The sequence below is a fragment of the Desmodus rotundus genome, chromosome 12, assembly GCF_022682495.2.
Source record: "Desmodus rotundus isolate HL8 chromosome 12, HLdesRot8A.1, whole genome shotgun sequence".
Classification (NCBI taxonomy): Eukaryota; Metazoa; Chordata; class Mammalia; order Chiroptera; family Phyllostomidae; genus Desmodus; species Desmodus rotundus.
The window spans coordinates 82,051,923-82,073,893 of record NC_071398.1 but is presented as its reverse complement, the minus strand read 5'-3'; the positions used below and the strand labels follow the sequence as shown (position 1 = coordinate 82,073,893).

Here is a 21,971-nt window from a genome sequence, read left to right as displayed (position 1 = left end):
GGATCCACAGGAAAGACGGGGGCTGAAAATGTATGCTCATGGGTGCTCCCTGATGAGCAGGTGGGATGGGTGAGACAGGTGTTGCTGTTTTCACTTTAAAGACGAGGAGCTGGAGGCTCGTCCAAAGCCACACAGCAAACTACTGGTAAGACCAGGACAGAAAGCCCCTGCCACCTTCACTGCCCTCAGTGTTCCCTGAGGTCTCCGTGGCATTCCTAGGAGGCTCTGGATGGAACCATGCAACCTGCTCAGAGCCATTTCGGGTCCTGCCTGGCTTAGAAACATCTAGCAGGGATCTTCTGTCCTCACCAACCTACTTCCCTCTTCCCCTCTTCGTCTGGCTCAGGATTCACCAGTTGAGTCATGGTTAGCAGAGAAGAGTAAAACGAGATAAGAGGCATGCAGTGGGGGGGCGGGGATTGCACTGTTCAATAGCCTCAGCACACGCCCGGCACCCTAGGTCTAAGAAAGCAAGATGACCTGACAGCCAGCTGTTGGGGCTGCCCCAGAAGAGGGGCCTTCCCTCTTTAGTATGCCTCTATCTCCACCTCACTCCTCAGCCTGGGGGCTCAAAAACATCTGAACTCTAAGTCTTGTTTCTGCCACCCACAAGGCACATGACCTTGGGCAGGTTACTTAACCTGAGACTCAGTTTTCTCAAAAGCGGGCCTCAGAATGCTTCTCCTGCAAGGTTGGTATAGGGATTACATGAGATAACATAGGTAAAGTGCCTGGCATGCAGTAGGTGCTGGATAAATGGCCAATATTATTATCATTGTTGTTACTGTTATTTTTAATACTATTGTTATCCCTGCTGCTCCATTCTGTTCAACAAACTCAGTCAACTTCCCCACTCAGAGCAAGATGGTGCCAGCCAGGAGCCTGCCGACCACCAGTAGGAGACCTCAGTCCCCATCACACCCTTCCCCAATCCCGAGGAGCAGAGCCTCAGCATTCCCTACCCACCCACTCCCTGCAGCGGAGATGGAGATTCAGATGCTGCTTCAGGCCCCCAGCAGACAACCGGCTCTTTCCCTGCTAAGGACAGCAAAGAGGATGGGTATTTTTCTGGGGAGACTTGCTGAGCCAGAGTGGTATCATTCAAGGCATACCAGGAGCTGGGGAGCCTGGCCCATCCCCAGAGGGTCCACTTCAGCTCTGGTGCCTGAGAGAATCTGGCCAGAGCAGGAGGCTGGGCTGGGCCTCCCTGACTGACCATCTGCCCATGTGCGTGTCCCTGTGAGGACTTGGAACACTGGCCCCATCTGGTGTGAAGGACAAGCCTGAGAAGAGAGACTCCAGCTGCCCATCCAGTCCATCAACTAACAACTCAGCTGCTGGGTGCCGGCAAGCTGCTGAGGGCTGTGGAGTCAGAGAAGTAAAAGAAAGCCTCACCTGCCCTCACCTGCCCTCGGGTTGCTTCCCGCTTCCTGTTCCCTGTCTAGCCTCAGCCTTGGTCTCCTGGAACCTCCTCTCCCTCAAAAAGATGCCTTACAGTATGTCACCAATCACGGGCATTGGAGGACTGTCCTCCAGCTGGCCACGTCTCCACGTACTGCGAGACCGAGCCTGAGGTTAAGCCAGCCCTTTGCAGCCTCTGTTTCCCGGTGGATCACGTGGAACATGCCTATACCTAGCCTTCTTCCTCCCTGGGGAGCTGTGCAGACCTGTGAGATAATGTGTGTCAAAGCACCTGGAAAATGCTAAAAGCCTCTCCCGGTGTTGCGATTGTGCGCTGGGTCTCCATGGGGCCTCTCTTCAGCCTGCCCTCAGCCAGGTGTGCACAGGAGCATCAGATCTTTTCTTGAAAACAGGTTGGATTGGGGAAAAGAGGAGGCGTGGGCCTGAAATCTACACACTCCAAGGGAGCAGGGGCATCTAGTAGGGAGGGACCACCAGGGAAGGTACCAAGGAAAGGAGAGAGGGTCAGGGTGCAGTTGTGTTTCAGCTGCTCTGCGCCTTTCCCCAGGCCCTGGGGACCAGGAGGCTGTGGATCAGGGCAACTGCACTCTCCAACCAGGCTGTGTGTGTCACCTCCCACCCCTGCCACCTGGCTCTCAGCACTGAGAAGGGCTCTGTTCCTTTCCTTGTGTCAGGAAGCAGGGGACACGTGCGGGGACAGGTGTACTATCTGGCAGAGGGGGAACAGATTCCAGAGAGGCGGGGGGATTAAATGCTCAGTGCCCAAGGGGCCCCTCCAGCCTGGGGAACAGCTTTCCCTCATTCCTCGCCCCACCCCCCCAGCCCCATGGCTCTCTTGCACGATTACAAAGGAATGCTGCAGGCCTCTTGAACACCAAGTGTTCCTGCCAAAGCCCCGGGGCGAACCTCTGCTCTCTTGTCCTTTGATCCACAACTGTCTCTTGATTGTACCTCTATTGTGGCATCTCTCCCACCAGATTAAGATGACCTGTTTCCTTAGTTTCATCTTCAATCAGACCATGGGCTCCAGGAGGGCAGAGAATGCAGCCCAATACCGAACAGTGAGCTTGACACACTTAAATGCTCAGTAAATGTTTAAGGACTACATGGGCCCCGGGCACAATCCATTTTCGGGATCCTAAGTGTTGTTCTTTCAGCTCCAGTGTTTCTGCTGTAGAGCTCTCCCAGCGGTCAGAATCATGTCGCTCCTTGCAGGTGTCCACTCAAGGGCAGAGATGTAGCACAGATTCTCTGCCCCCAAGTGCACACACCAAAGGACGCCGGTTCCTCACTCCTTCATGGGCGCTCCTCACTGAAGAGTGATGGGTTTGCTCCTGATGGCACCAGATGACAGCCCAAGGCCTCTGTCCGGGATGGGAGTGACTACAGGGCCCCAGAGGCCTGCCTACCCTCACCCTGGATGGCCGAGCCCTGCAGGTCTGCCATGTTCTTCAGAATCTCCAGCAATGAGGCTGGTTCCAGCAGTTTCCACAGTCACTTGTCCCCACAGCCAAAAATAATCCTGTACAATTTTCCTCGCTGTGCTGGGCCTGACACCCCCTGGGCTACCCAATGTACTGAGACAGTCGGCAGGGAACCACCCCAAACTCTGCAAGCCCTGTGGAGCCCTGCCCACATAGATTTCCAGCCCCCCTGAATCAGGCCAAAGAAGGTATGAGATGCGGGGCCTGGGGCCAGAGGAGCCAAGAACACAGTATGAGTCACCTTTAATTAAGAGTATTTCTTAAGTAAATGACTTAATAGGACAGTTATATTCATTAGAGGCATAATTACAAGACATAAGATCAAGCAGGGAAGGATGCAGAGTGTGAGGGTGGAATCTAGTCTGAAGCATCTCCAAGGTCCTGGGGAGAAGGCCATGGAGGGGGCAGGAGAAGGGCGCCCTCTGACTGTGGGCTTCTCTTCACCACACTTGCTGGCCAACCCAGCCACCCTCAGATCCCAGCACTCGGTGAAAGGGGTGGGGAGACTCAGGCATAATTAAAACATAATCATAACAAACAAACACCAATTAAAGCATCACAGAGTGTCCTATTAAGCTCTGAGTCAGCCCCTGACAGAGTGCCATCTGACGCAGTGGTCACTGTTCAAGAGAAAGCTCCCCTCCCTTCTAGAGCTTCCAGAGCCAACTCCCACCCACCCCTCCTCATCCCTCCCCACTCCACCCTAGCAGGTCCTACAGAAAGTGCCCACCTGCCACCTGGGGTGCAGTGTGAAGTGCCCCCTGACACCAGAGGCTTGAACTTGGTCCTTGAGGGCCTCCATAGACTCAGAGTTATTAAAACCAGTTTCTCTCTGGGTATAAAGCAGTCCCCAGAGTACATCCCCCCGCCCCCCCAGATCAGTCTAGTTCCTTACATAGCCCCACGGCAGAGTCTCACTCCATTTCTTCCTGGTTCCAACATTTAACCCGACATCGCAAGGTGTGAGCTTGATTATATCAGTGGTTCTCAACTTCAGCGTTCATAAGAATCCACTGGAGAGCTAAACCTTTCCAGGTCCGTCCACAGACTTTCTAGTCCAGCGAACTCGGGCCTTTCTGTCTCATAAGCTCACGGGTAATGCCAAAGGTGCTGGCACGAGACCTGTTCTTTGAGAGCCACTGTTCCTTGAGAGCCACCCGGCCATCTCTTTTTGGAGAACTGTATACCTACTTTTGCCCTACCCTCTTTATTCTGGCTCCATGTTCTCCACCCTCCCCAAGTTAACCCAAACCTGCCTGTCCCAATGTATACCCATTGCCCCCTGGTCCTCACACAAGGTTTGCTGAAGATGCTCTGCTCTCCTGTCTGTTCATGCGGTTCTCTCCACCTGGAACCCTCTTCGTCTACATAAATATCACTCACCCCTCAAGACCCAGACACCCGTCATGTCCATCCCAAAGCCTTCTTCGGACTCCCACCTGGAGCGGTGCTGTCCCATAGAAATAAAAGGCGAGCCACAAATGTGAGCTTCGCGTGTGATTTTCACTTTGCTCTCAGCCAGATTTTAAAAAGTGAGAAGAAACAGTGGAAAGGAATAATGAATTTTACTTAGCCCAATATTTACTAAATTTTTATCTTTTTAACATGTCAGTAAAAAATTATTAATGTGAAATTTTCCTTTTTTTTTTTTTTACTAAGTCTTCAAAATCCAGTGTGTATTGTGTCCCCATAGCACATCTCAGTTAGGACCAGCCACCTCTCAGATGCTCACAGCCACGCGGGCTGGTGGCTGTCACATTGGATAGTGCAGACAGAGAAGTATGTGCTCTTTGCTCTGAATTCCCTCAGTCCTCTTTTAACACCTCTCTTAGAACACACATCAGTCTCTTGTTTTTATTGCTAGTCTGTTTGCAACTCAAAGATGATGGCTGTGTTTTCATGCTGCTGCTGTTTTTATTCCCCTGAAGTGCTTGGTGCTGGCCTGTGTGTAGGACATGATCGATGAGTATTGGCTGATGAATGATGAATGAATGTAGCCACACATGAATATAGCGAAGACAGGGAGCCCATGGTAACATCTGACATTGAGGGTCTCCTCCCAGTCCCTGTGACATTTCTTTCCTCTGGTTGGTATATGGTTATTAGACCTTTGGGGAGAGAGTAATTCAAGTTTTAGGACACCCGCCCCCCAATAAGTTTCCTGTTTCACTTTGCTCTTCAACTCAGTGCTTTCAAAAAAAAAATTCCCACCAGGAGGGCCCAGGAAACAGGAAAAATAGTTGTGCTGTTGGTTTCATGTTTGGAGAAGAACAGGGTTCTCACTATCTCCGTGGCACTTGGCGTGAAAGTGGGCTTTGTTGCTGGAGACACTGCTCCCATTCAGGGCCCCCTTGCCCAGCTGCTGAGAGCCGGGCTGTGTTTTGACAGACGGGCCGAATGCAATGCAGACAGTTGTTTTAATTTCTAGCCAGATGCAGACATCACTCACACAGAGCCCGAAACCCAAGAAAGGAAGGCCGGGCACTGGGCTGGTGCTCTCAGGCCTCGGAGGGTGGGTTGGAGGGGGCCCAGCGGAAGCCAAGCGGGCGGCTGGGGTCACAGATATCCTGAAGGGCTGAGAGTCCCAGGTCCGGAGAGGCACACTAGGAGGGTGTATGGCAGGCACCTGTCAGAAAGGTGCTTCTGGTAGGAATCACAAGCCATGAGTCAGGGGTCAAGGGTTACTCCTTAAGGCAATGTGATATCCATGGCTGGTGGCTGTGGCCGGATGTTATCTTTAAACTGTACAAGCTTTACAGGACAAATGCCATCAACAGCCTCAGGGAGGAGTTAGGTAAACTGTGGGAAACAGAATCCTGAATGTCGGAAGTGGAAGGACTAGTGCAGCCTTCCTCTGAGGGCTCCCACACACAGGTCCCTCAGACTCCGCCTACACATCCCACGGTGGGAGTTCCTTCCGGAAGCGAGGTCCAGGGCATTATTAGACAACCTTGACTTTTCTTCTGTTGAGCTTTCCTGAAACTTTTAACCTGTGAGTCTACCTGCAGCCATGCTGCTGCCCTTCAAACACTGGAAACAGCCTCTGTGGCCAACTTGAAGCTCATCTTTTTTGAGCCAAATGAGCATGCCAGGTCCATCAGTTGTAACTCAGATGCCGCATCTGGGTCTCACCCCATTGTGACCTCCCTTCTGGGAAGGGTCACTGGTGGAGCAACACCCCTCTTAGTGTAAGTTGCAGAGACCTGAGGCAGGAAATCCCCAGTATGGGGTGGCCTCTCTCAATCCTGACACACTGTCTATTTCTACCCCCCATGAGCAAATTAGCTCCTCCAGCTATTCCGTCACCATGTCAGGTCAGCCGGACATAGAGTCCACTCAAACCCTCAGGTCTATGACGCACGAGCTGTTTCAAAAAAGCTATCCCTTAGCCTCCACTTAAAGTATGAATTTTTAAAGCCAAATTGCAGGATTTTACACTTCTCCTTCTTGCATTTTCTATTTTTATTATTAACAGAAGGTTAAGGATGTTTAAAGCTGATGATGTCGCTCACTTACAGAAAGGCCTTGAAATACAGAGTGTTAAGTGTTATGATACTGTAAGAATGGGGGTGGTTCCCAAAACAGAAAAGGAAAGCTCTTGAGGCAGGTGCCTTTGGTCGCTTGGCCCTTGCTTACATCCCACCAGCCTCATCTCCACCCTGCCCGTCTGGGGTGCACTCTGTGCTTGTGTATACTGGACTTGACTACCTTTGCGCATCATGATCTTCCAGCGTGGACTGCCCTTCTAGGCCCCACTCTTTCCCTTACTCGCCCTCACATGCTTCCTCCTGACAGGTTGTATTGGGTGCCCCTCTTTAGGCTCCCAAGGGCCCCAGGGCCCATATCGCAGGCACAATGGTGAGCAACTCTCAGTTTGTAATTACCAACTTCCCCTGGACTACAAGCCCTGTGGGAGCAGAATCTGTGTCCAGTTTACTGCTATTTCTCTCAAGCGTAGCATCAGAGCCTACATACAGTGACATCTAATAAACATTTGCTACACGAGCAGCGCTCGACTCCATGCCAAGCCTCTCAGGAGGGTGCTGTAAAGGCATCTCCAGTACATCTTTCACCCCCCTGCCAGAGGCAGGACACCGTGCTGCTGGACCACAGGTAGTGTTTTCACTTGAGCTCACACATCCAGTGGATGGGGAACCTCTATGCCCTAACAAATAAGAAGCTATTCCCAGCCCAGCAAATGTTTTTGCTGCCCAGCAGCCTCCTGCCCCAGCCAGCCACAGATACCTAGGACATTATCAAATGGAAAACTTCAATCTGCTGACCTTCTTGTCCAGCCTTAATGTCACACACACTGGGCAGGTGGGGATGAGTAATGTCCAAACAGGCTCAGCTCAGGCGTTGCCGGGCACCACCAGGAAGCTGGGAGGAATAGGTGCGGACTATACTCTCTGGGGGGCCAGGAGCTCGATTGAAAATTCCCACTTTCCCCAGCAAGACAGAATGAGACAGGCAGCTCATCTATGTGGATATTCCCATTTAACCCGACTTTTCAAATGGTGGGACATTTACTAAAGAAACTGAATTCAGACATCAGAGAATGGGATAATTGGATGCAGGTGGTATGTTCGGTCGGCTGTAAAGAGACTGCGCCATATGATGAGTATTATTTGATAGGAAAAGTTTCTCCTTTTAAAATGTTCTCTGTGCAGGCAGCATGTCTCAGCCCAAGCCCAGCTGAAAGCTCTTCAGAGACAAGTTGGTGGCACACAACAGACTTTTAAGACAGTGAACCATTTTCAGCACTTGCCAGGACAGGCCCGGCTCTCACGAGGATGCAGCGTAGTCAGAAGGACACTGGGGTTTTTGCTTCATGTCTGGGAAGCCAAGGAGCCTTGACCGGCCACATGAGAAACACATCCTGCTTAGCTGTACCTACCTGTGCCAAGCAAACAGATGAGAACATTGAGGCCACAAATTTACCCCCCAGCGTCACCCCTTTAGGGGCGGTGATAGTGCAGGCATTGTAGAGGAGTCTTAATGCACGTTGGCGAGGTGTCACTACCTGACCTAACCATGATGTCTCCTCTCTCCACCAGATCACCAGGGTCCCCGTGGAATCCTGCGAACAGTACACAACTTGCGGGGAGTGCTTGAGCTCGGGGGACCCTCACTGTGGCTGGTGTGCCCTGCACAACATGTAAGTTTGGGGCCATTCTGAAAAAGGGCCGGAATGCACAGGGCCAGGTACTTACCTGGGAGTGTCAATGAGGGCTGTGACTGAGGCTGGCAGGGGGAGAGGCCTTTCCCTCTGCTGAGGAGTCACTCCAGTCACAGCAGGAGCACTGAGAACAGCGAGAGGAAGCGCTGGCCGCAGTGGACCTCCTTCCTAGCTCAGCGCCTTTGCCTCTCTGTCTTTCATTCCACTTTCAAAGTCTGCCCTCCCAGCCACTCTCAAGTCTGTACCTTGTCAGTACGGGAAGGGTAGTAGTGTTGGACGAACTCACACAGGAAGCTGTAGAATCTCTAGGTTTCCCAAGAACCTTCTGGGTACGTCTCGTGCTGTGAGCATGCGATGGCCCTGCACTAGTGTGGGAGGTTTAGACTTCACTTAGCTGCTGTGTGACCCTGCATGGTACAGTGACTACTCTGCGCCCCTGTTTCCCCATCGCTCAATAGGGAATAATGCCTACCTTGCAGGTGAATTGTGAGGGTTAAATGAAATAATGAATGCTCTGGAAATAAGGAAGCCCAGAATAGACTACACAAATCAAAATAATTACTATGGACCCTGAACTCTTGGGAGAACCCTTCTGGCCTCATTATTTCAGGATTCCAAGAAGTCTGCATCCCACTCCAATTGGCCTCACATCCCAATTCAGAAACATACCCTGCCATTGAATACCACCTTGATAGAAATGCAAAATTACACTTAAACTTCCCAATTTGAAGAGCCTCTGAGGGAGAGAAAAGGGTGAAAACCCTGAAAGGCAGGAGCTGACTAGGAATTCTGTTCCCCAATGGCGTTGGAAACTCCATGGCTCCGTGCCAGCCAGCAAAGCATCTCTATGAAATGTTCTGGGTTTGGGTTTGGGGTGGAGGCGGAGGCGGGGGCCAGAGTTCAGGGGCCCGCACAATAGCTCTTGGCTTCCAGCCTCTGCAGCAGGTGTTGGGAGGGCTACAGCGGGAGAGAGGGAAGCAGGCGCCTCACAGATGCAAAATCTGGACTGGATCGGAGCCCACAAATACTGGGTTTCCCGCCTGGGTTTGGAGGGAAGAGACTCCTCAAAAAGTTTTGCAAAATATGCTCTCACCAGAAACTGATACTGAGTCACCTTTTAGGTCAGGCAAATGATAAAGATGTCAATGACACTCCTGTTGTGTCCCAGGAGCGGCAGACGGGGCAAAATTGGGTTCCCTTCAGTGAGGCTGACTTGCCAGCCAGCGGGTTCTCTCTTTCCTCAGGAGGATTTCTTCCTCCAAAGAACCTGATAGCCACCCTGGCTCCATGTCCTGGGTCACCTGCCCTCTCGCTGGGCAATGGCCACGTCCAACCGCACCACCCACTCCCTGCTGCTCCCTGCCCTGCCTACCCACCTTCTGCCAACATCACTTCTCCCATGTAGAACACACCAAAATTATGGATGAGGACTGTCACTTACTCAGCAGCTAGAGCGTGCGTGTTCCTCAACTTGTGCTTGTGCCTACAAACCTACCCACAATGCCTGTCTCCTCGTGGCCCCAGACCACCCTTGCCATCCTTCTGGTCAAGGTCAGATGTGTCTACTGGAATGACTGAGCCACAACATCAGAGTCTTAGGTTTCCTGTGTCTGACAAACTCCTTACCTGTCCTCAGAGACTCCTAGCTACACACCAGGGCATGCCTCTCCTTCCAGCTAACTCTGCCTGCCAAGAGCCCGTGGGGAACAAGGTTTTTCCTGTTTATACCCAGAGCTTTCTCCTTTTCTGGTTGCTCTCTTCTCCACCAGCTCCTCCTGCCATCCTTCCGACCTGTACCACCAGCCCGCCTGGTGAGAGAATGAGGAGATGGGCCCACCTCCAGGTAATGGGCCCACTTCCAGCTGCCAGGCCCACACGCTGGACTTCAGTGGAGGCGGAGGGAGGAGGAAGAATGCTAAAGGACCTCTGGGTCCGCAGGAGTTTGCAACCTTCCTGTCTCTTCTGTGTGCCTTGCTCTTGCAAGTGTGTTATTGTCTCCGGGGCTATTTATCTCTGTTAGGGCTGTTGCCATAAATAGTATGATAAAAAAGAGCCATTTCAGTGAGTCAATGAGATAAAGGCTCCAGTCAAGAGCTCACTTTAGAGCTATCTTAAGGATTCACTTAAACCTCCATAATTCTTTCCTTTGACAGCATTCATATTTAGATACATTATGGGCCTGGAAAGGAAGAGGAAGAGCTGGGGGGAGTTCCGTGGGAATCACTGCTCCATTGTGGAATCTGGTCGTGTCCCATGGCTAATGGTTTGGGAAAGCACCAGCGTGTTCCCATGTGACACAGTGGCAACCAAATGCTCCTGCGTGTAGGAGCCACCATTCCCACCTGCAACCACGGGCAAAGGAGCCTAGAGCCAGAGATGAAGACGTTGAAAGAAACAGCCACACACAGTTTTCTGACAGAGGTAGCCCTGGCTGCGACTCCTCGTCTGTCTCTCTGTCTCCAGGCATTATTTCACACCACAAACATCTATTTAAAAGACACGGTGTGACAGGGAGAATGTCTCAGTGAATAAAACACAGTACCTGCCTTCAAACAGCCATTAATCCAGCACACGATCACATCTACGCCATCCCGTATGGCTGAGACCCTGTTCGGATTGTTAAATACGCCTAGAGATGAACAGTATTAATAGTCATCATTAATATTATTATAAGGGCTAACAGGCCATTTTCTCAGCACTAAGTCATTGTAAAATTTTTTTATTGATGATTTTTACAGAGAAAGGAGGGTGCTCTTGTATGTGCCCTGACCGAGATCAAATGCTCAAACTTAGCATATCGGGATGACATTCTAATCAACTGAGCTACCCAGCTAGGGCCTTTTAAAAGTTTTTTTTTTTAATTTATTGACTTTAGAGAGAGAGAGAGAGAGAGAGAGAGGGAGGGAGGGAGAGAGAAGGAGAAAAACATCGATTTGTTGTTCCGCTTATTTATGCGTTCACTGGTTGCTTCTTGCACGCGCCCTGGCCGGAGATCAAACGTGCAACCTTGGTGTATCAGGACAATTCTCTCACCAGCTGAGCTACCCAAGCCAAGGCTTCTAGCTCATTTAATCCTTTCAGCAACCCTAAGAGTTAAGGTCACCATTTTAACATTGGGGAAACTGAGACACAGAGCAGTTAAGCAATTTGCTCAAGGGGCCACAGCCAGTAGGCAATAAATCTGGGTTAGAACCCAGATAGCCTGGCTCCAAAGTTTATTGCTTAGCCTCTCGTGTTTCCCACCTGCCCTCTCTTGCTCACTGAGAAGTCTATAAAGATGCTAACCAGAGCTATGCTTTATGTCTAAACCACATCTCTCATTCTGGGAGTTAATTCCACTTCCTCTTAGTCTGTCTTTAGCTGCAATAGAGACCACCTGGGTGGCACCCAAACCTCTGGAATAAGAGAAAGTCGTAACAAGAAGACCAGCCACAGGCCTCAGAGCAGCAAACCCCTCTTACTTACCCGTAGGGGACAATGGAGCCCAACAGATGGGTCTCAGAGGCCTGACCTCTTGTGAATCTCTGTCTGTGGCAGGTGCTCCCGCAGGGACAAGTGCCAGCGTGCCTGGGAACCTAATCGATTTGCTGCCAGCATCAGCCAGTGCATGAGCCTCGAGGTGCATCCCAGCAGCATCTCAGTGTCTGAGCACAGCCGGCTGGTAAGTAACTCGCCCAGGGACACAGTGGGGACACAGAGCATGCACATGTGTGGGCGGGTTCTTGTAACGCTTACACAGGAATCTGTAAATGGATTGCGCTTTACATGCTCCAGGGAAACCATATCTATAGAAGAGCTATGGCAACTCCTACTGTAAAGGGCACAGCCACCCTCCATACTCCTTGCAAATTCATTACTCATTGATCTGTTTCATAAACCTGGATTTTGCATCTAGTAACAAACATCTACAACATCATGCAGTCCGATAGCAAACAATGCATTCTTTGGTGTGTGCTGTATTTACAACCCTTCACGGGCACAGCCTCTCACAGAGACCTGAGAGTTGCGGTTGTGCGTGTGTGCGGGTATGAGAAAGACAGAGACAGAGGCGGAGACTGAATTCACAGTCTGTGGGCGCTGAAGGGAATATTAAAGAGAGTAAAATAGCCCTTAACCACCTGTCGAAGTGCAACCCAAAATATTTCATGTCCTCAGGCCCTGCACAATTATTTCATTCTGAAGTTTTATGAGCATTCACGGATGTTAATTAGTCAATGAACCTTCCAAGATATCCATTCATTCATTCCCACAGGGAGATTTTGGCTCCCGTGGAGCTAGGAACAAATAGCAGAGTTTGTACCTCGGTCTCTGGGCCCCATGGAAACGAAACTGGGACAGAGATTCAGCACCAAGCAGATGTATGGGAAGGCGAGGTAACACCCATTGTGACTGAGAAACCTGCTGCTAATAAATCCCAGCGGGTGCTGATGGAAGACAAAGGGAGACCCACAGGGCTATTGTTCCCATGACCACGTATAGGCACTCCCCACTGCCAGAGGGAGCCAGTCACATTTTTTACATATTGTTTTAAATACCACTTAGATGTTATAGTGTGGTAATTGAATACAAACTCATTTCAGAACAACATCTTGCCATTAGTTTCTCCATCAGCAGTTTCTTCTGACAGTGTGGGATACGTTTACCATTCAAAAGGAGGGTGTTCCAACTTGAAAAGGCTGGACACCACTGGCCTAGATCATTGGAACCTGATATAGGTGTTGGCTGACATCATCCACACCGCTGGTGTCCACGTCCCAGCTTTCTCTCATCTTGTAAGCGCCCTGTGAAGTGGCTGCCCTCCTCCAGGGGAGCTGTCAGCCAGCAGAGAGCCTGGGAGGCACAGAGAAGCAGAAACTCTAGCACATTTACCACTTTGATAAGCATCCTCCATGACAGCCAGAAGGAGGAGTCAGCTGTCTTCCACCAGCCTGGTGAACTCCTGGGGAACCTCTAGGTTGGTGATACTTACTCTCCCATGAGCCAGGGCTAAGGCATATTGTGAAGGGCCCAGCTCACGACTTGTTTCAAAACATAGGTGGCAAACACAAGGCCCCCAGGCCAAATCCTCTACCTTGTTTTACCCGGCCGGGCACCTTGTTTCTACTCGGCCCTTTGAAGGCAGCCATGAGGCTGATGTGGCCCTGAGGAAAATGAGTTTGACCCCCCTGCTTTAAAGTTTACATGGTTTCATGTCAAAATGAGCTGTGTCTGACATGGATTTTGGTATCTTTCCCCTTAGTACCTGCCACCCCAGTGCTTTCTGATGCTGGACAAGACTGCAAAATAAATCCATGATAATATTAATAAAGACCATAGACCCTGCACACCCTGGCAGCACTGCTATAATTGTTCAGTGTCAAAGCCAGAACACCCGTGTCAACACCCTTCTGTACAGATGAGGTCAGGGGATACTAGTGAGCCAGTGGGCAATGGCAGGGCCAAGACTAGGGAGGGCCCAGGCCTCTGGCCCCTAGGGCTCTTCCAAGGGCATCATCCCTGTGCTCCTGAGCCTCTTTACTCCTCCCACAGCTCAGCCTGGTTGTGAGTGATGCTCCAGATCTGTCTGAGGGCATCGCATGTGCCTTTGGAAACCTGACGGAGGTGGAGGGACAGGTGTCTGGGAGCCAAGTCATCTGCATCTCACCTGGGCCCAAGGATGTCCCTGTCATCCCTCTGGATCAAGGTAAGAAGTGTCTGTCATGAGAGCCACAGGCCGGGAGTTGCCCCACAAGGGGGACCGGGAGTAGAGGGACATGGGACGGGGGTGACAAATCCCAGCACAGAAGTGGCCTGACCAAGTCTCCTTAGGCCTAACACCAATATGGGCGTACATCACTTGTTTGGGTTTGAAAACAACTGTCATGCGCCAAAGTGAAATTAGGAGGAAGGAAATCCCTTGCTTCCATTGGGGTTAAGGCTGCACAGTGTGCAGAGTTTGCCCAGACTTCCCGTCTAGGAATGGCCGTGGCTCCAGCCAGTGGTTTTCAGGGGGGTTCTCTCCACAGAACTGGAGGCTTGAGGGGTTCTGGCCTAAAAGTCTTTCAGTAACTGAACTTGCCTGACCAAGGCAGGGGCTCTGTGGGATCTGATTGATTACTTCTTTCCTAAGCCAGAGTGTGGCAGTATCTGGATGTCAGCAGGGTGAAAGGGACTCTCCGGTGAAGAGACGATTCAGGCAGGTTCCATCTACTGTCTGTGCCCCGAGACCCCTGGAATGGCTGAATGATGTGCCCTCAGGATCTTCACTGGGCCCCAGATTGTCACCCTCCCTCCTTTTTTCTTCTTTTTTCCAGACTGGTTTGGGCTAGAACTGCAGCTGAGATCCAAGGAGACGGGGAAGATATTTGTCAGCACCGAGTTCAAGTTCTACAACTGCAGTGCCCACCAACTGTAAGCACTTGTCGGAGTCTTGCCCTGGGTCTGGCTATGGGTGTGGGGTCTCTCTAAGTTCAAATCATGTCATATTCACCTCCCTGTGTGCCTGGGGATCCTGGCACATTGTCTGGAACAGAGTGAGCTCCCCCTGAATGTTCCTTTTCAGTTCTATTCAGTTTACTCAGTTACATTAAACTGAACGGTAATCACTCTCCACAGCTTCGGATTCCATTCTGACTCCCTTGCCTGCTCCTCCAAAACCCTACCCTCAACTCTCAAGCTAAGAGTAAAAAGAGGGTTTGAAGTAAAGACAAAGGTCATGGCCCAGGAATTGTAAGAAAAGTTCTCTGTTCCTGACCAATCAGTGGTGGCTTTGAACACAGAGATTGACAGCAAGTAGAGTTTAGACATGTCAGCCATCACCAAATGAACTGGGACTCAGTGATAAGAATCAGTTATGCATGCACTTACCCCCAGAGGAGGGGTAGGAGTGGGGCAATAGCCTTGCCCAGCATGCAGGGTAAGAACCTGGGTTGGAAGGCGGAGAGGAGGTTTTAACTCCACCATAGTCCAAGCCCAGCTTTCAACATTTTAAAGAGAAGGGGGAAACCGGACTAAACCCCATTCTCAACAGGGGCTTGAATACAGCCCAGCTGACCTCACTAGCCATCTACAGCAGCAGAATGCCTAGCAATGGGTGCCCACAAGCTATGAGATCCTACAGTTACACAGGAAGCTGGGAGAGCCTGGAGCAAAAGAGAGAGAGACCCTCATTTAGTTTCTGATGATCCTTTCTGGAAAAGAAACTGGGACTTCTTCCTTACAAACTGGGAACATTGGTCACAGGACCAATGACCTTGAACATTCAGCAAAGAGATCAAACAACAACTCCATAGCAGAGGGAACAGTAACTGGGACAATTCTATGGACTCTTTCTTCCCATTGTCTGGAACAGGACAGCCTGAGGTCTACATAATCAACAGAACTCCAAGGCATCAAGTCCATAGGATCCAAGCTGTGGGCACAATGGGCTCAGCATCCACATGGGGAGAGGGCCTGTGTGCAGCTAAGCCTGAGAGGAATCTTTTAGCCCTTAAAACAGACAAATGAGCCAGTCATCCTCTCTCCCCATCTCTGATATTGATTTTGATGATTACAATCATCTGCTAGAGTTCTGAGGCCTCCACAGTAGTTAAGGAAGGAGACATAGCTGTGCCTCATCGGGCCAAATCAACAGACGTGACAAGAAAGACAGGACAAGTGGTAAACCTGGCCCGGGGATGGGGGAGGAGTCAGGGCAGGGAAGTCAGTGGCTGAAGTCAAAACAGACAAAACTGCCCAATAACCACTGCATTCCAATCCCAGCTAGCCCAGTTTGGGGAAACGCAAGCACCTTAGAACAAAGACCCTCCCAACCTTCTCAGACTCCAGCGCAGTGGTGATGGACCGCATTACTTGCGAGCGTATTCTCATCTCCATGGCAGTCCAGTGTGATGCCGCCACTTTCAACCATGCATTGCTGTGGCAACAGAGAGGCTGTCACAAGCAGCAAGTCTTAGGAGGAAAAAAAAGAAAAGCAGGTCGCCTTGACAGCACAGATTGTATCATTTTATTGCCAAACACTATCTAGCTTGGCATTGATAGTAAAAAGTCACAGAATTTTTGTGCTCATTCAAGTCCTCTCCTTTAAATATGGGAAACTGAGATCTGCAGAGGACAAGTGCTTCGATGAAAGTCACAAAATTAACCAGTGCAGGAACCGGGCTTAGAACCCCATCTCATCATCCTTGGTCCATTTTCATTATTTACTTACTGAATCATAAAATGTTAGCAAGACTCAGTCAGTCTGGCCCAAGCTCAGATATGAAATAACTTTGGGCATACGCAGAGGGAATAAAAATGATCAGCGACGGGGAGATGAAGTGCACATTACCGGTGGCCCCTCCGGATGGAGTCCCATATGCCCAATTGTAAGAGAGCCTCCACCAGGTGGCGCCAGATCGTAGACAGGGCTGTGTCCCTTTCCAGGTTGTCCAGTTGTGAAATGCTAGGCTGGAGAAGCTGTCCAGAAGCAGGAAGATCAACCCTACCTTACAGAACCCATTTCCATTATAATGGTCTGATCACACATAAAGCCAAAATAATTCGCACAGCCTCCAGGTGAGACAGCAGGGAGGGAGGCAAGAAATGCATAGGAGCCACACACACAGGCTATTGCTACCTATGCCGGACTGCTTGGAGAGTGGGATAAAGTTTCCATTTAATGCTGATTGGCTCCCAAAGCTCAGGAACACAGGTGATATGAACCAAGCATTAACAAATGTGATTTGAGATCTTCAAATAACAGGTAATTTCAGCGCTTGAAAATAATACATTTAACATTGTAGTTTTCAAATCCATTTCCTATGCATTATCTGGTTTGATGGTAAACAGCCCTGTGGAGTAGACAGGAAAGTCTGACTACAGACAAAGGAAGAAATGCCTATTCAGAAGGTGAGGGGACTTACTCAGGGTGACCCCAGTGGCTGTGGCAGAGGCAAGACTGGAATCAGATCTGCCCAGTTGCCACCCCAGTGCTCATTTGGCTTGTCTGTCATATAAGTGGTGGCATGCTGGGAAATGTTTAACCACCAGCAATCAGGGGGGAAATCCCCAAATTATTATTTGCCAGTGTCTACAGTGTAAATACTTCCTCTGTGGCCAACTTTCAAGTTACCAACATGATGTCAACCCATTTGCAAAATTCCTGAAGATATAAATAATTGTCTCTCTTGAGCTGACACAGGCCAGCTCTAGTACACCACTGCTTTATAGGTTCCATTATTTCCACTCTGGACTCATTTATTTTTTCAGTTCTCTGGTCCAGTGACTATCTTGGAGAGCGAATCCGCAATTCTCAGTGCTGGGGGCTGCCCCACCTGTCTACCCTCCTGAGAATGAGACTAGGATAAACAGACTAATGTCAGGATGCATAGCCTTCCTAGCACCCTTATCCTCCATCTCTGCTTCCTTCTCTTTGCCTCTTACTGTCTCCACCTTTGCAGGTGCCTGTCTTGTGTCAACAGCGCCTTCCGCTGCCATTGGTGCAAGTACCGCAACCTCTGCACCCATGACCCTACCACCTGCTCCTTCCAGGAGGGCCGGATCAATATTTCAGAGGTAAGCAGGGCTCACCTTGGCGTGGCAGTGTCCCCACTGAATCTGAGTGGCCCTCCCTTTCAGATGGCCATTCCAACAGCTTGGCTACCTCCTGGCTCTGGTCCATCTTGGTCTTCTTCCAGAGATTCTACATGTTAGAAAGCCATGTTATTATAAAGCTCAAAAAGTGGCAGGAAACACCCCAGGGGTAGAGAAGTGCACTGTATCTACTAGACTCCTAAGACTCTACGAATTCAAAAGCTTGAGAGGAACTGAGGGTTGAGACTGAAAGTCTAGAGGAAACATTTCCAACCAAACAGACTCCATAGTCTAGAAGAGTGTAGTGAATGGCATTTATTCTTTGAGTCTCAGCCCTTTGCTTGGCTGCAGACATAGTCTAGTTCAATAGAACATTCACTCTCAACCATTCTTTCATGCCAACTTCTCTTCCAAGTGTAAAATTCAATGATTCTTTGACTCTGATGTGTGACTGAGTGGGTGGCCTTATAGAAAGAGAGAGAAATTCAGCTAGTGAAAGGAACCAGGCCTTGCTAAAAGTCCCATGTTATTCTATATCAATGTTTCATCCCTAAGGCCTGAGTCACCTTTGTTATCAACACAGTGCAAAAGCAAATTGCTTATCTTCCCAGTAAATATCCCATCCAATGATTACTCATTGATGCTGACTTTCTTACATAGTCACAGCATGCTTTAGGACAATGAAGCCTGCTTGGTCAGCTTCCCTTTCTTGTGGCTAATGTTTTTCACACCTGAGGGTGGCCAGTGGGTGGGTTTGAACAAATATAGAGACTTGATGTGATCATACAAATGCACAGGTGCATATATCTACATCCCCTCTTATTCCGCCTTTTGGAAAACCCACAAACGTAAGTAAGGGACAGTGTAGAATCTGCATACCCTGCTGTAGTCTTTCGATGTGTGTCTCCCTCTTCCACTAGACCACAAGCTCCTTGAAGGCAAAGGCTACGTCGTATTGTTAAATCCTTGCCGCCTTCTTCAGTGAATGTTTCTGGAATACATGCACGAAAGAATGGATAAACCAACTACAACTTTAGTCAAATGCCATTGATAGAAAGGGTTCCTTGGATCTACATGTCTCAGATTTCAATAGAGTCTTATGTGTCTCCTAATGTTGAGAGATGTGCTGGTTGCTTCCGTGGATAAACATAAGAAAGTTGGCCCTGATATACATGTATCAAATCATTACAATGTGCACTTTAAATATTTTTAAATGTTTAAAGCTTTTGTTGGTCATTTATACCTCAATAAAGCTTTAAAAAGTCTTTAAATTAAAATAAAAATGAAAGTAGGCCTTTAGGTTTCCCAAAGACACATTCTTGACCTTGAACTCTTATTTTCTGAAGCAATATGTGTTATATTCAACCAGAAAAGTAGAATTTCCCAGTCTTGGAAGAGAGAAACATAGATGAAGCTCACAGGCACCTAAGGCAACGCATCCACAGGTGTCTCTTACTGTAGAATATCTAGTCCCTTGAAACCTTTGAGAAAAGGCTTTTCCCCTAGCCAGCTGCTATGCTTTGACATAGCTGACCAGAAAGCAGCACACTGGTTTTACTGGAGCCTGGAAATTCATCCCAACCCCATGATTCTGCAAGAACATGAAGCTGTTTTTAGGCCTATCTTCTCTCTTATGAGGAGGGCCAGAGTGCTGAGGGAATGAAGTGGGGTAGTTAACCCAGCTTGGGAGTTAACAGAAGTGTGAACAAGGGAGGTGAGGTGGGGCCAGGAAGAACTGAAGCCACAGGAAGACCTGCTCAGATTAAAGGCAACTAAGGATCAAGACAAGCGATCTCAGAGAGTGACCTTCACAGTGGCCACTTCTAAACTTCTAAGTTCCTTAACAAAATAAATCGAGGCGGACCACAGAACACACACACACTCAGAGGGTGAAGTGCAGATCTGGACAAGAAAGAACAGCTGCTGCATTTTCTCCTAGGGGCTCCCCCTCGGGCAAGAGAAACCCAAAGCCAAGCCTGCCACTGCGGGCAGCTGGAGGGAGGGCAGGAGTGTCACCGAGCAAGCAAGACAAATAAACTGCCTGGTGTGGAGGCCGGGAGGGCTGAGCCCCAGAGGACTAATTGGAAGTGTGCCAGCCTCCCTCATGCCCCTTAGAAGTCACTGGAACACAGCCCCCTCTCAGCCACAGGGATAAGACTCAGGCAGCCCAGAGAGCTGGGTCTGAGAGATACTATCCCCACCATCCCACTCTCACCCCTTACAACTCAGGGTTGAATTAATAGGGAAAGAGCCCTGGGGGTAAACTCAGAGGCTTCCCATCTCCTTTGAGTTTTGCCTTTTCTCCTTAATGTCTGTTCCTCAGGGTAGGAGAGGTGCCTTTGTCTCTCCTTGCCTCCTGGAATGGGGCGGACCACTCTCTTTCTGATAATATGCACAGGCCTGGCATGGCCCAGGGATTGGCTCTTGGGAGGCCGGTGAGGGAAGCCCAGGCTCCATCCGGCTCCGGCTTTTTCTCAGGAAAGGAAATAGGGTGCAGGCTCCCAGTGAGGTCGCCAGGGCCTGTCTCAGCTTCCTCCTGATACTGCTTTAGCTCTCAGCCACTGCACAGCCTTTCCCAACAAATAGCTCCCAGCCCTGTGCTCTTCTGTCCAAATCTCTGTTTATAGGGAACCCCATTCCTGAAAATGTGGGGACAGCAAAGTGCACATGTGTGGCTTGGGAGAGTGTTCCCTGACTCCATTAGGAGTCCAGTCTGACAGCCTCAGGTTCTTCTGAGGACTGGAAATCCCTTAGGTGCTTCTTTGGGGTTCCTAGAATATCTCTATTGTACTTCCAGTAAGGCTCCCCTAACTTTGAGTCAAAATTTTATGTCTCTCTACTTCCCAGAAACAACATATAACTGATTAGCTCCGTTGATTTACATAGCAACATGAAGGCATCACACATTTGTAATTCTCTCAGTCGTGACAGTTCTCAGAGAGAGTGTGGGGGGGAAGGGAAGCCAGCCACAGTAGCACCTGGGACATTGTTAGAAATTCAAATTCCGGGGCCTCATCCCAGGTTAGCCTAAAGATTGAGAACCACTGACATATGGCATCTCAATTGATTCTTGCAACAGACCTGCAGTTTCACATAATTCATATTTGATATTTATAGTAACCAAGATGCTAAAAATTTAGGATTTCTGCCCAAGGCTACGGAGAACTCAGGCATCCAAAAAAGCTGAGTACAGTACGCCTTCTGTAGAAAATCAGGGCCAGTTAGCTCGTGTGTCTGCATGGCCACAGCCACAGTAGAGGAACTGACATCCACCTGGCCTTTTGCTGTTGGTCCTGAGGGTTTCTGGCGTGGTGGAACCAGCAGAAATCCATCTCTGCAGATGGAGACAGTACCCATGGCAGATAGATCAGCACTGCCACATCCAGCTACAGAGATTGCCAGCCCTGAGGCAGATCTGCCCACTGTTTGCCAGAGGGCCGATGGGCCAAGTCCACGCTTAGACGTGACTACAAAGCAGTGCCATTTTAGAGGGAGTGCAACACAAAAATGAAAACAGTAGTGAACATTTACTTAGGGCTTATTATATATGCAACATTTTAGTATCTCATTTAATCTGCTCTATGAAATGGACTCTATTTAGAAGAATAAACTGAGATTTAGGTACCCAAGCACAAGAGAAATATGCAGTAATAACATTAACATTGTTAATTCCATGTATTCCCATTATAACGGACTTTTATATTCTTCTCACATGCAATCCAGTGTCATCAGTTATTTTTGGCCCATTTTCTAGGCAAGGAATCTGAATTTCAGTTGAATCACCTTTGAACTCTTTTTAGGTTGTGAAAAACCTTTCCACCGCTCAGAGTACAGCAGATTCTGATGGGAGCCCCACCCCCCCCCACCAGTCTCTGCATCCCTAGGCTGGATCCAGCTGTGACAATGGTGTTAGCAGGTGGTGTGCACTGGAGTGTGTATGGCTTTCAGCTTTAAAAGCTCATCTCCCTCCATGGCTAAGCCAGGCCTAGTTAGATGTAGATACATAAATATCTTCTTTATGCCCTGCCTCAGGGGAAAGGTAGAACCAAATAAATCCGATTAGCTTCCCAGGATGCTGACTGCTCTCTCTCTTTGAAGTCCGGTGGGTGAAGATAATGCCATTTTTCACATGGGAGAAGTCGTTTCAGAGAGCCGAGGAACCCCAGCACTAAGAGCTGGCGATGCACAGCTACTGGGGTGGCAATGTGACCTTAAGATCAGGGGACTCCTGTGCCAGGGTCCTGCCCTCCCCATAGTCACTTCACCTCCTCCCAGCCTCCCTCACCCCTGGGATAGTCCCAAATACAACATCTGTTCATCTTGATGGAAACTCA

At 49.5% G+C, this 21,971-nt stretch overlaps 1 protein-coding gene across 1 annotated transcript in view; it reads left to right on the top strand.

Moving 5' to 3' along the window:
- Positions 1-21,971, top strand: part of PLXNA2 (plexin A2) — a 204,498-nt gene that overhangs the window by 125,224 nt on the left and 57,303 nt on the right. The window contains exons 5-9 of the mRNA XM_045187301.2: positions 7,964-8,064; positions 11,623-11,746; positions 13,615-13,768; positions 14,379-14,475; positions 17,505-17,619. Of these exons, the coding sequence (XP_045043236.1) occupies positions 7,964-8,064; positions 11,623-11,746; positions 13,615-13,768; positions 14,379-14,475; positions 17,505-17,619 (591 nt within the window). The remainder of the gene's footprint in view (positions 1-7,963; positions 8,065-11,622; positions 11,747-13,614; positions 13,769-14,378; positions 14,476-17,504; positions 17,620-21,971) is intronic.